General features: G+C 43.7%; 1 protein-coding gene across 1 annotated transcript; it reads right to left on the reverse strand.

The window, feature by feature from the left end:
* Nucleotides 1-979: 979 nt before the first annotated feature.
* Nucleotides 980-14,255, reverse strand: LOC141082327 (uncharacterized). Its single transcript, XM_073566273.1, has 2 exons — nt 14,168-14,255; nt 980-2,558 (listed from the first exon to the last, which is right to left on the reverse strand). The coding sequence occupies exon 2, from the start codon at nt 2,488-2,490 to the stop codon at nt 1,117-1,119; it is 1,374 nt and encodes a 457-aa protein (XP_073422374.1). The 5' UTR covers nt 2,491-2,558; nt 14,168-14,255; the 3' UTR covers nt 980-1,116.
* Between the last annotated feature and the right edge of the window lie 285 nt (nt 14,256-14,540).

The following is a 14,540-nucleotide window of genomic DNA, read 5'->3' on the forward strand; positions in this document are numbered from 1 at the left end:
AACAGAAAGATAGTGAGGAAACACTTAGCTAACCTAAATGAATTCAAGTCTCCAGGTCCAGATGAATTACACCCGAGTACTGAAGGAGATAGCAGAAGAAATTTTTGAACCCCTCTCCATAATCTTTGAAAATTCTTGGAGAACAGGAGAAGTGCCAGAAGACTGGAGAAGAGCAAATGTTGTTCCTATCTTCAAAAAGGGGAAGAAGGTGGACCCAGGGAACTATAGGCCGGTGAGTCTGACTTCTATACCAGGAAAGATCTTTGAACAAATTATTAAACAACATGTATGTCAATACCTGGATAAGAATGAAGTGATTAAACAGAGTCAGCATGGGTTTGTAACTAATAAGTCATGTCAGACTAACTTAATTTCCTTCTATGATGGTATCACTGATTGGGTGGATCAAGGAAATGCTGTAGATATAGTATATCTTGACTTCAGCAAAGCATTTGACAAAGTCTCTCATACAATCCTTATTGAAAAAAATGACTAAGTATGGAATGGACAAGGCAACTGTTAGGTGGATTCATAACTGGCTTAGTGATCGGACCCAAAGAGTGGTCGTAAATGGCTGCACATCCAGTTGGAAGAATGTCTCAAGTGGGGTACCACAGGGCTCTGTCCTGGGCCCTGTATTGTTCAACATCTTTATCAACGATTTAGATGAAGGAATTGAGGGTAAACTGATTAAATTTGCTGATGACACAAAGCTAGGAGGGATAGCTAATACTAGAGAAGAGAGAGAGAGGATTCAAAAAGATTTAAATAAACTGGAGAAGTGGGCAGCAACTAACAGAATGGTTTTTAACAGGGAGAAATGCAAAGTACTACATCTGGGCAATAAAAATGAAAAAAGCATATATAGAATGGGAGGAATAGGGCTAAGTGACAGCACATGTGAAAAAGACTTGGGTATACTAATAGATCACAGACTGAATATGAGTCAACAGTGTGATGCAGCAGCAAAAAAGGCAAGTGAAGTCTCTGATGTTTATTAACAGTTGATTTCCAAGTAAAACATTTCCCACATTATGAAAATGAAAAAGGTTTCTCCTCTGTGTGACTGCTCTGATGTCTAACAAGAAGCGCTCTCTGGTTAAAATATTTTCCACATTAACAGGAAAAAGGCTTCTCTCCTGTGTGAGTTCCATGGTGATTAACCAATAGTGATTTTCGGATAAAACATTTCCCACATTCTGAACATGAATTTGGCTTCTCTGCTGTGTGGGTTTTTTGGTGTGCATCAAGATTGCCTTTCTGGTTAAAACATTTCCCACATTCTGAACAGGAAAAAGGCTTCTCTCCTGTGTGGGTTTTTTGGTGCTTAACACAATCTGATTTATTGTTAAAACATTTCCCACATTCTGAACAGGAAAAAGGCTTCTCCCCTGTGTGAATTCTCTCATGTGTAACAAGACTTGAATTCTGAGTAAAACATTTCCCACATTCTGAACATGAATATGGCTTCTCTGCTGTGTGGGTTTTTTGGTGTGCATCAAGATTCCCTTTCTGGCTAAAACATTTCCCACATTCTGAACAGGAAAAAGGCTTCTCTCCTGTGTGGATTCTCTGGTGCTTAACACAAGCTGATTTATTGTTAAAACATTTCCCACATTCTAAACATGAAAAAGGCTTCTCTCCTTTGTGAGTTCTTTGGTGTTCATCAAGATTCCCTTTCTGGTTAAAACATTTCCCACATTCTGAACAGGAAAAAGGCTTCTCCCCTGTGTGAGTTCTATGGTGACTAATAAGAGTCCCTTTGTGGTTAAAACATTTCCCACATTCTGAACAGGAAAAAGGCTCCTTCCCTGTGTGAGTTCTATGGTGATTAACCAATTGTGATTTCCATTTAAAACATTTCCCACATTCTGAACATGAATATGGCTTCTCTTCTCTGTGAATTCTCTGATGTGCAATAAGAGTTGAATTCTGAGTAAAACATTTCCCACATTCTGAACATGAATATGGCTTCTCACCTGTGTGAGTTCTATGGTGATCAACCAATTGTGATTTCCACTTAAAATATTTCCCACATTCTGAACATGAAAACGGCTTCTCCCCTGTGTGAGTTCTATGGTGATTAACCAATTGTGATTTCTGGTTAAAACATTTCCCACATTCTGAACATGAATATGGCTTCTCTTCTCTGTGAATTCTCTGATGTGTAACAAGACTTGAATTCTGAGTAAAACATTTCCCACATTCTGAACATGAAAAAGGCTTCTCTCCTGTGTGGGTTTTTTGGTGTGCATCAAGATGCCCTTTCTGGTTAAAACATTTCCCACATTCTGAACAGGAAAAAGGCTTCTCCCCTGTGTGAGTTCTATGGTGACTAATAAGATTCCCTTTGTGGTTAAAACATTTCCCACATTGTGAACATGAGAATGGCTTCTTTGCTTTAGGAGCAGTGTGTTTTTTAATGCCTCTTTTGTGACTTTGATTTTCCTTAGTAGTCAGTAATGAATCAGAAGATGGGACCTGTTTCATAGGATCAGATGACAGATCTTTGCTGTGAATGGATGATGATATATCTGGAGTAATGGCATTCACTTCATCTGTCAATGGAAAAACAGATAAGGCAGGTTACAGTTATTGCAAAAGTTAGGGTTACTGTTAGGCAAAAGTAAGGGTTATTGTTAGGGTTACTGTTAGGCTAAAGTTAGACTAAAGTTAGGGTTAAATGGTTAAAATGGTCCGTCAGTATTATAGTGCAGAGGAGGCTTATGCACTTTTAATGTTCTAACAGTGAAGAAAGTGCAGGGTCAGATGGCGATGTGGATTTTGAGGGCTTTAGTAGCAGCGACAGTAATAGATCAGAAATGAGCAGTGATTCTGGTCCATCCTCACACACAAGGACCAGTACAACAAGAAGGACAAAGAGCGCTTCTGGAGAAATGTCTCCAACTCAGGGAACAATGCCCAGTACTAGCGCTGTCCCTAGTGCTCTTGAATTGGCGCACACCAATGACAAATTGCACTACAACTTTTGGGGTCCAATTTCTCCTGTTACCCTTTGGAAAAAAAAAATGGAGGGCGAAAAGATCATTTTTTTGTGGAAAAAAAAAGACTTTATTTTCACGGCTCTACGTAATTAACTTCTAAGAATCACTTGGAAGCTCAAAACGCCCATCACACATTTCCTTGGGGGGGTCTAGTTTCCAAAATGGGGTCACTTGTTGTGGGTTTCCACTGTTTAGGCACATCAGGGGCTCTACAAACACGACATGGCAACCACTAATTATTCCAGCATATTTTACATTCAAAAAGTTAAATGGCGCTCTTTCCCTTCTCAGCCCTGCAGTGTGCCCAAACAGTAGATTTCCCCCACATATGGGGTATCATCGGCATGCTCAGGAGAAATTGAAAAACAAAATGTATAGTCCAATTTCTCCTGTTACCCTTGCGAAAGAAAAAAAAATTAGGTCTAAAGGAAATTTCTTGTTATAGAAATGTTTATTTTTTCCTTCCACATTCCATTCATTCCTGTGAAGCACCTGAAGGGTTAATAACCTTCTTGAATGTGGTTTTGAGCACCTTGAGGGGTGCAGTTTTTTGAATGGTGACACTTTTGGGTATTTTCTGTCATATTGACCCCCCAAACTCACTTCAAATGTGAGGTGGTCCCTAAAAAAATGGTTTTGTAAATTTTGTTGTAAAAATGAGATCGCTGGTCAACTTTTAACTCTTATAACTTCCTAACAAAAAAAAATTGTTTCCAAAATTGTGGTGATGTAAAGTAAACATGTGGGAAATGTTATTTATTAACTATTTTGTGCGATATGACTGATTTAAGAGCATTCAAAAATGTGAAAAATTTTTGAAATTTCCTTTTTTAACAAATAAACGCAAGTCATATCAGATAAATGTTACCACTATCATAAAGTACAACATGTCACAAGAAAACAGTCTCACAATCACCAGGATTCGTTGAAGCATTTTAGAGTTATGACCTCATAGAGTGACACTGGTCAGAGCTGAAAAAATTGGTCACAAAGGCAAAAACAGGCTCTGGCGTGAAAGGGTTAATATTTTGTTGCACAACCTTTTGAGGCAATCACTGCGATCAAACGCTTCCTGTAACTGTCAATGAGACTTATGTGGTGCTCTGATTACATATTCCTCTGTATTGGCTTATGACAGGTCGCTGATCCCTCACTGACCTGCCCCCATTATTACATAATGCATATAATAGCATTGATATTATTGGTGATAATGCCTATAATATTGTGGCTATTGTGAGGCTTAGAAAAAAAATTACATCCAGCAAATTGTCACCGGCGATGGCGGCGCCTGCGTAGTAGCGTCTATAAGAGACTACACCCATCACTGTCCCCAATCTCCTCTTTTTCTGTACTGATCTGGCTGTTCATCACTACAACGACATTCTTAGAAGCACCCTTGACCAAGTAGCGCCCCTCACCCTCAGAACTTCCAAACACAGAGTAAAACAACCCTGGCTCACATCGCAAACTCAACTTCTCCAGCGATGCTCTAGGTGTGCTGAACGCCTATGGAAAGAAACCTGCACACCAGAAGACTTCATCCACTTCAAATTTATGTTAAGAACCTATAACGCTGCCCTTCACCTCGCCAAACAGAACTACTTCACCACCCTGATCTCTTCACTAGCCAACAACCCCAAGAAACTTTTTGACACCTTTCACTCCCTCCTCAGGCCAAAAGCACAAGCCCCTATCACAGACATTTGTACTGATCACCAGGCCTCCTGTTATGATTGAGTCACCGTAGGAGGCAAAAACAGAAATGCTCGCTAAGTCCAGAAAACCAGAGAAGTTGGCAGCTAACGGATTGCAGACCCCTGAACTTAACAACACAACTAGCAGTAGCCGTGGGGGGTTCCTACGGTGCCCTAGACCCTTCGATCACAGCCGGAGAAATAAATAGGCCTAAAGAAAGAAAGGGGAAATCTAAACTGCCCCAGAGCAGACCCCAAAGCAATAGGCAGCCCCCCACAAATAATGACGGTGAAGCAAGATGAAAACACTAACACAGACAGAAAGATAGGCTGAGCAAAGACGGGGCCCAAACTAACTACATAGGAAAGGACAGGAAGGCTGCTGTCTGCAATCCGTGAAAAACCCTATGAAAATAAGAGCCAACAGACTGACAGTGAAAAAGGCCCTGAAGACGCTAGGCTTCAAAAAGCTATGTCAGCACTCAGGCATATACTGAAGACAGAGCTATAGGCACAAGGGGAATCAGCTCACCCCAGCAGGGAATGGCAGAATCCAGAAAAGCAAGGAAAACAAAAACAAAACACAGATGCAACAGGCAAAGCAAAAAACTTAGCTTTAGGAGAGCAGGAATCAGACTAGTGTCCTAGAAGTCCACAGAGAAATCACCAGCAGGGCAGAAGGGCGTTGTCCGCCTTATATCCAGTCAGAGACTCCACTCAGCCAGTCATCATCATTAGTCTCAGATGCCTGATAATCAAGCTCACTACCATTCCTTACCAGAAGAGGGAGTTCCTCGGGCCTCAGTGTTGAAGGGAAAAATGAACTCACAACAGTACCTCCCCCTTGAGGAGGGGTCACCGAACCCTCAACCACGCCACCAGGGCGATCAGGGTGAGCCCGATGAAAGGCACACACCAATCTTATGGCATGAATATCAGAGGCAGAGACCCAGGAATTATCCTCCTGACCATAACCCTTCCACTTAACCAAATACTGGAGTCTCCGTCTAGCCAGACGGGAATCCAGTACTTTCTCTACCTCATATTCCATGTTACCTTCAACCAATACAGGATCTGGAGGTGCCACCCCCGGAACAACAGGTTCAACAAACCTCTTCAACAAAGACTTATGGAACACATTATGGATTTTAAATGTGACAGGAAGAGCCAAACGAAAAGAGACCGGATTAATAATCTCCAAAATCTTGTAAGGTCCAATAAATCTAGGCTTAAACTTAGGAGAAGCCACCTTCATAGCAATATTTTTTGATGATAACCACACCATATCACCAACCTTAAACTGGGGACCAATGGTCCTATGTCGGTTGGAAAACCGCTGGGCCTTTTCCTGGGAGAGAGATAACTTATCCACCACTTGGTCCCAGATCTGGTGCATTCTCTCCACCACAGTGTCAACACCTGGGCAGGCAGAGGGCTCCACCTGCCCTGAAGAAAATAGAGGATGAAACCCAAAGTTACAAAAAAAAGGTGACATCAAAGTGGCAGAACTAGCTCTATTATTTAAAGCAAATTTGGCCAAGGGCAAAAATGAAATCCAATCATCCTGATCAGCGGAAATAAAACATCTCAAATATGACTCCAAGGTCTGGTTTGATCTCTCTGTCTGCCCATTGGTCTGAGGGTGAAACAGAGGAGAAGGACAACTGAATACCCAGCTTGGAACAGAAAGTCCTCCAAAATCTAGAAACAAACTGAACTCCTCTGTCAGACACAATGTTCTCAGGAATCCCATGCAAGCGAACCACCTGTTGCAAAAACAAGGGCACCAACTCAGAAGAGGACGGCAACTTCGGGAGTGGTACAAGATGAACCATCTTAGAGAACCTATCACAAATCACCCAAATAACAGTCATCCTTTGAGAGACAGGCATATCAGAGATGAAATCCATTGAAATATGGGTCCATGGCCTCTTGGGGACAGGCAAAGGCATCAACAACCCACTAGAGCGAGAACACGATTTAAACCGGGAGCACGTCCCACAGGACTGCACAAAATTCCTGACATCACGAGACAAGGAGGGCCACCAAAGGGACCGACTCACCAGATCTCTAGTACCAAAAATACCTGGATGACCAGCCAAAGCAGAGCAATGAACTTCAGACATCACTCTCTTCTTCCACTGGTCAGGAACATACAACTTTCCACTGGGACAACGCTCAGGTTTGTCCTCCTGGAACTCTTTCAGAGCAAGTCTCAAATCGGGCGAGATGGCAGAAAAAACCACCCCTTCGCCTAAGATGGTAGCAGGCTTGGTCACCACAGGAGAATCAGCAAAGAAGCTCCTAGAGAGGGCGTCAGCCTTGACATTCTTAGTTCCAGGAAGAAAAGAAACCACAAAATCAAAACGTGTAAAAAACAAGGCCCACCTAGCCTGTCTAGGGTTCAAGCGCTTAGCCGACTCTAGGTAAATCAAATTCTTGTGGTCAGTGAGGACCACGACTTGATGCTTAGCTCCCTCCAACCAATGTCTCCACTCCTCAAATGCCCATTTCATGGCCAGCAGTTCCCGATTCCCCACATCATAGTTACGTTCAGATGGAGAGAACTTTCAGGAAAAGAAAGCACAGGGGATTCATTTTAGATGTTACAGGATCCTTTTGGGACAAAACAGCTCCTGCATCAATCTCAGAAGCATCCACCTCTACCTGGAACGGAAACGAGACATCAGGCTGCCGCAAAACCGGGGCGGAGGTGAATCTTCGCTTCAGCTCCTGAAAGGAAGAAACAGCCTCTGGAGACCAATTTAACACATCAGCACCCTTCTTAGTCAAATCAGTCAATGGCTTGGCAATACTAGAAAATTTTGGTAGAAATTTCCGATAAAAATTAGCAAAACCCAAAAACTTCTGGAGGGCCTTCAAAGAAGTGGGCTGAACCCAATCGTAAATGGCCTGTACCTTGGCCGGGTCCATTTCAATAGTTGACGGAGACAAAATAAATCCCAAAAAAGAAATCCTCTGTACTCCAAAAAGGCATTTAGATCCTTTGACATACAGGGAATTCTCCTTCAAGATCCGGAACACAGTCCGAATATGTTCCACATGAGAATCCCAATCCTTGGAGAAAATCAAAATATCATCCAGATAGATAATCAAAAATTTATCGACAAAATCTCGGAAAATATCGTTCATGAAACACTGGAAGACAGAAGGGGCATTAGTGAGCCCAAAAGGCATCACCAGGTAATCAAAATGTCCCTCCGGAGTATTAAACGCCGTCTTCCATTCATCCCCATGCTTAATGCGAATAAGATTATACGCCCCCCTGAGGTCAAGCTTGGTAAACCAGCAAGCACCTTTAACTCTGGAGAATAGATCCGAAATCAAGGGTAACGGATACTGATATTTAACAGTAATCTTGTTGAGGGGACGATAATCAATACAAGGTCTTAATGATCCATCCTTTTTGGCTACAAAAAAAAAAAAAAAACGGCACCTAAGGGTGATGAGGATGGTCTAATGTGACCCTTCTCCAACGCCTCCTTAATATAGGATCGCATAGCCTCGTGCTCGGGTACAGATAAATTGAAGAGCCGACCCTTGGGAAATTTACACCCCGGGCTCAGCTCAATTGCACAGTCATAACTCCTATGAGGAGGCAGAGACGCAGACTCTTTCTCACTAAATACATCCTAAAAGTCCTCCAAATAATCAGGAACATCATGTGACTGAGGAGAGGTGGAAAACACCGGAGCCTCATAAAAGGCACACCGACAACCCCAACTCACCACAGACACAGATTTCCAATCCAAAACTGGATTATGAATTTGTAACCAGGGAAACCCCAGAACAATGGTATCATGCAGATTATGCAACACCAAAAACCTGCAATTTTCTTGATGGTCTGGGGCAACCCGCATTACCACCTGGGTCCAAAACTGAGGTTTATTTTTAGCCAAAGGAATAGCATCAATCCCCCTCAAAGGGATAGGAGTCTGCAGAGGTGTCATCGGAAATCCACAACGTTTAGCAAAATCCAAGTCCATTAGATTTAGGGCTGCCCCCGAATCCACAAAAGCCTTGGCGGAAAATGTGGACAGGGAGCAGATCAGAGTAATAGCAAGAAGAAACTTAGGTTGAACACCACCAACAGAAAACGTGTGTGCAAAGCATTTCTCTCGTTTAGGACAGACAGAAATAATATGCGAGGCATCTCCACAGAAAAAACACAACTTATTACGCCTTCTGAACTCCTGACGCTGCTCTCTGGACAAAACTCTATCACATTGCATAGGTTCAGACATTTGTTCAACAGTTGGCAACACCTCTCGTGCAGTTTTGCGTTCACGCAAACGCCGATCAACCTGAATGGCTAATGACATAGAATCGTCATGTCCAGAGGGAACAGGAAATCCCACCATAGTATCTTTTACGGCTTCTGACAAACCCTTCCGAAAGAGAGCAGCCAAGGCATTATCATTCCAGGTAGTAAGTACCGCCCACTTTCGGAATTTTTGACAGTACAATTCTGCAGAATCTCGACCCTGGTTCAATGCCAGCAGAGTCTTTTCAGCCTGATCAATGGCATTAGGTTCGTCATACAACAACCCCAAGGCTTGAAAGAATGCATTCACATGTCAGAATAGGATCATCTGGTTTCAAAGAAAATGCCCAATCCTGGGGATCGCCACGCAGCAAAGAGATGACAATTTTAACCTGCTGCGCGGAGCTCCCTGACGAATTGGACTTCAAGGCAAAAAATAGTTTACAATTATTTTTGAAATTCAAAAATTTAGATCGATCCCCAAAAAATACATCAGGTGTAGGAATCTTTGGTTCAGCAGAATGTGAATGAGCAAGGTAGGCGGAAATTCCCCACACTTCCGCAGCGAGCTGCTCCACACGATCAGACAATTGCTTTATCTCCATCGAGAGAAAAAAAAATTCCCCCTACGGCCTCAGAGATATAGAGGAAAAAATATACACACTTTTTTTTTTTTTTTACAATTCTTTCCTGCTATTGAGTACCCTAGGATCTGCGGTACGGCGGGTGATTCTGTTATGATTGAGTCACCGTAGGAGGCAAAAACAGAAATGCTTGCTAAGTCCAGAAAACCAGAGAAGTTGGCAGCTAACGGATTGCAGACCCCTGAACTTAACAACACAACTAGCAGTAGCCGTGGGGGGTTCCTACGGTGCCCTAGACCCCTCGATCACAGCCGGAGAAATAAATAGGCCTAAAGAAAGAAAGGGGAAATCTAAACTGCCCCAGAGCAGACCCCAGAGCAATAGGCAGCCCCCCACAAATAATGACGGTGAAGCAAGATGAAAACACTAACACAGACAGAAAGATAGGCTGAGCAAAGACAGGGCCCAAACTAACTACATAGGAAAGGACAGGAGGCTGCTGTCTGCAATCCGTGAAAAACCCTATGAAAATAAGAGCCAACAGACTGACAGTGAAAAAGGCCCTGAAGACGCTAGGCTTCAAAAAGCTATGTCAGCACTCAGGCATATACTGAAGACAGAGCTATAGGCACAAGGGGAATCAGCTCACCCCAGCAGGGAATGGCAGAATCCAGAAAAGCAAGGAAAACAAAAACAAAACACAGAAGCAACAGGCAAAGCAAAAAACTTAGCTTTAGGAGAGCAGGAATCAGACTGGTGTCCTAGAAGTCCACAGAGAAATCACCCGCAGGGCAGAAAGGCGTTGTCCGCCTTATATCCAGTCAGAGACTCCACTCAGCCAGTCATCATCATTAGTCTCAGATGCCTGATAATCAAGCTCACTACCATTCCTTACCAGAAGAGGGAGTTCCTCGGGCCTCAGTGTTGAAGGGAAAAATGAACTCACAACAGCCTCCCACTTTACAGAAAAAATAGATAATATCCGTCAGGAAATCTGCACCCAACCACCAAGTGCTGTGATTCCCATGGCTCACTTTCCACATTTGATCCCATCACAGAAGAAGTCTCCAGACTCCTGTCTTCTTCTCGTCCGACTACATGCACGACCGACCCCATTCCCTCACATCTCCTCCAGTCTCTCTCTCCAGTCATCATAGCTCACCTAACTACAATCTTTAACCTCTCCTCGGGCATTTTCCCATCCTCCTTCAAACAAGCCATCGTTACTCCATTACTAAAGAAACCCGCTATCAACCCATCCTGCACTAACTACAGACCAGTCTCCAATCTCCCCTTCATCTCTAGACTTTTGCAGCGCCTAGTCTACTCCCGGCTTACCCATTACCTCTCCACTCACTTCCTCCTAGACTCTTCACAGTCCGGCTTCCGCCCCTACATTTGACTTAAACTGCACTCAAAGTGACCAATGACCTTCTGACAGCAAAACGTAATGGTCACCACTCTCTGCTCATTCTTCTTGACCTTTCTGCATCTTTCGACACTGCTGACCACCGTCTCCTACAGTCTAGGCTCCAATCACTGGGCATTAAGGACACTGCTCTCTCCTGGTTCTCTTCCTATCTTTCCGACTGCTCCTTCAGAGTTTTGTTCTCTGGCTCCATGTCATCTCCTATTCCTCTCAATGTCGGGTACCTCAGGGCTCAGTCCTTGGCCCTCTTCTCTCTCTACACCGCCCCAATTGGACAAACCATCAGCAGATTTCTCTTTCAGTAACATCTTTATGCTGATGACACACAATTATACACCTCATCCCCCCACCTTACCCCCGCTGTACTACAGAACGCCAGTGACTGTCTGCCCGCAGTCTCCAACATCATGTCTGCTCTCTATCTGAAACTCAACCTCTCAAAAACTGAAATTCTTCTGCTCCTGCCATCTACTAACCTCCCTATATCTGACATTTCCCTCTCCGTGGGTGGCACCATAATAATGCCCTGGCAGCAGGCGCGCTGTCTGGGTGTTATGTTTGACACCAATCTCTCCTTCACATCCCATATACAATCTCATGCCCGCTATTGCCGCTTACACCTAAAGAACATCTCTAGAATCCGCCTTATCACCATGGAAACAACAAAAACCCTCACTGTAGCATTGATCCACTCCCGCCTGGATTATGGGCAGCATGGTGGCTCAGTGGATAGCACTGCAGCCTTGCAGCCGCTGTAGTCCTGGGTTCAAATCCCACCAAGGACAACATCTGCAAGGAGTTTGTATGTTCTCCCAGTGTTTGCGTGGGTTTCCTCCAGGTACTCCGGTTTCCTCCGACATTCCAAAGACATACTGATAGGGAATTTAGATTGTGAGCCCCATTGGGGACAGTGATGATAATGTGTGCAAACTGTAAAGCGCTGCGGAATATGTTAGCGCTATATAAAAATAAAGATTATTACTGCAATGCTCTATTAATTGGCCTCCCCATTACTCTACTATCCCCTCTCCAGTCCATCCTTAATGCAGCAGCCAGGGACATCTATCTGACTAATCGGCACTCGGACATGTCCGCTCTTTGCCAATCCTTACATTGGCTGCCCATTCATTATAGGATCCAATTCAAAGTACTTGTTCTCAACCACAAAGCTCTCCACAGTGCGGCACTCCCCTACATCTCCTCCCTCATTTCTGTCTATCGGACTGACTGTTGCGCTCTGCAAACGACTTTCGACTAGCATCTGCACTAAGTACCTCCCACTCCTGACTCCAAGACTTCTCCTGCGCTGCGCCAATCTTTTGGAATGCTCTACCCCAAGAAATGACTATCCACAATTTGCATAGTCTCAGGCGTTCCTTTAAAACACATTTGTTCAGAGCGGCCTATCACGTTCACTAATCAAAGTCACTGTATGTGTAAGTGCGCGTGTGTGGCCCATTCACTATCTCCATCCATCCCTCACTCCCACAAGATGGTTGGACCATCATTGTAAATACACACCTGTACTCTGTATCTCCCCCACCTCATTGTAGATTGTAAGCTCTCACCAGCAAGGGCGGCTGATTTTGCTTTAATTATTGTATTGTTAACATTGTTACTTATGACTTGTGTTTTGAAACTGTTAAACTGTAAAGCGCTGAGGAATATGCTGGCGCTATATAAAGATTATTATTATTATTATATAAAAATGGGGGGCAGGTCAGTGAGGGATCAGTGACCTGTCATAAGCCAATACAGATGAATATGTAATCAGAGCACCACATAAAGCCCCGCCCACAGCCCCACCCACAGGCACGCCCACAGCCCCGCCCCAGAGCACGAGAATCTCATTAACTGAAAGCTACAAATACAGATTACACAACAGTAAACCAGAGTTGCCCTAATTTATGGTAGAACATTGGAGCTACTATGAATCCTGAGCAGAAGATTAGAGAAAATAATATTGCTCCCCATTTCAGGAGAGATTGTGCAGTAATCTGAATTCCTTAGGATCAAAAACAATGTAATTTATGACGTGGAGTGAATCCATGACACCAGGGCTGGAGCCAACACATCTCCTGCAGGCGGGAATAAATGTATATTACAGCCCTCAGCCACGCACAGCTTAGAGATATATCATGGCACAGGCGGAATGTTTGTCCTGGAGATTATCACAATCCTCCTTGAAGTTAGTTGGTTTTAATACAAATGGAAAAGTCAGGATAAAGGGAAACTCTGCTGTTATTGGACAGAAATTCACACTTGGCCTCACTGCACATTTACTGTTGTCGCTCATAAAAGGGAAGTTTGGCCAGAAAGACTGGACCTGGTCTTGTAGGGACCATGAGACATTCAGCAGCACAGAAGGGAGAGAAGATTCATCCGAAAAGATCTCAGGGATCTAGGAAGCCAACAGCATCATTACCCTCCGCTTTCTCTTACAGGCCCAGCATAAGATTTTTCTTCAAGTGATTTTCTATCTTGTCAGCATATTCTACGTACGCTGTCATTTGGCTTTATAGTTACAGATCTGAGCAGGTAACGGTCAGCGTCTCCTAATGTGAAGGAGAGAATGGCTAATGAAATCAATTATTAACCCTTATATAAGTCAGTTCAGATATGGTGTACCAAGATGGCGTCTGTGTCTTCAGACAACACCCTGGAAGGAATCCTTGGAATGCAGAAGCTGAGATACTGGATACCATATATGGAAGTGAAGATGAAATGGACCTATCATAGACTGACACTGGCTCCTCAGAAGATTGTGTGACACCCATTTCCTGTCTCTCTGTCATAAGAATAAACTTCAGTTGTGTGCAAGCCTTTGCTGAGAAAGGAGTAGACATCTAACTCTCTGTTCGGTGTGACTCTTGAAGCGTGCACTCGGCCTATATTGGGTGAGGTACAAGCAATCATATAGATCTCGCTTTAAGGGATCACCCTCACACTAATCCCAGGGGTTGTGTGGATCCTCCAGGTGGGAAGTTCTATAGAAAAGGGCTTTCACTGCCCAAAGCCATTTGAACAGTTTTGGGTGGAGGAGAATGTTGTGGTCTAGAGGCAAAATGGTGATCATGGTAATACGGCCGGACTACACCACCGATAAAGCAGCCACAGCCGGTGACTGAGAGGAATCTGTGACTTCTCTGCATTCAGTGGTTACTACTCACCTGGGTAGTCATATGTGGGAATCTCCTCTTTACACCGCTCATCATCTCTCACATATGTCTCTGTAGTATTAATATGGGTCAGATCTTCACCCTGAAACAAATATTGTAAAAGTCACAGACAGATGGAGACATCCCATCTATGATCAGCTCTAATCCTGCCATCTCCACCGTTCTCATTACACAAGTACAAAACATATAATACTGGTGGTTAAAACAAGACTGAGCACAAGACCTTCACAGCCGCCTACACATCATAGGGGAGATCTCCTGACACCTTCTTTCCATCTACCTGATGATCCTGAGGAGCACTGGGATCTTCTTGGTTACAGTCCTGTGGAAGAAGAGGACGGGGACATCTCTCTGGTGTTGTCCT

Source organism: Dendrobates tinctorius, unplaced genomic scaffold (assembly GCF_039654945.1).
Source record: "Dendrobates tinctorius isolate UK_male_01 unplaced genomic scaffold, ASM3965494v1 ptg000017l, whole genome shotgun sequence".
In the NCBI taxonomy this organism is placed as follows: Eukaryota; Metazoa; Chordata; class Amphibia; order Anura; family Dendrobatidae; genus Dendrobates; species Dendrobates tinctorius.

Bases quoted from the DNA above. Each gene is read 5' to 3' on its own strand.
- LOC141082327 (XM_073566273.1), bottom strand. From the start codon at position 2,490: ATGAAACAGGTCCCATCTTCTGATTCATTACTGACTACTAAGGAAAAT.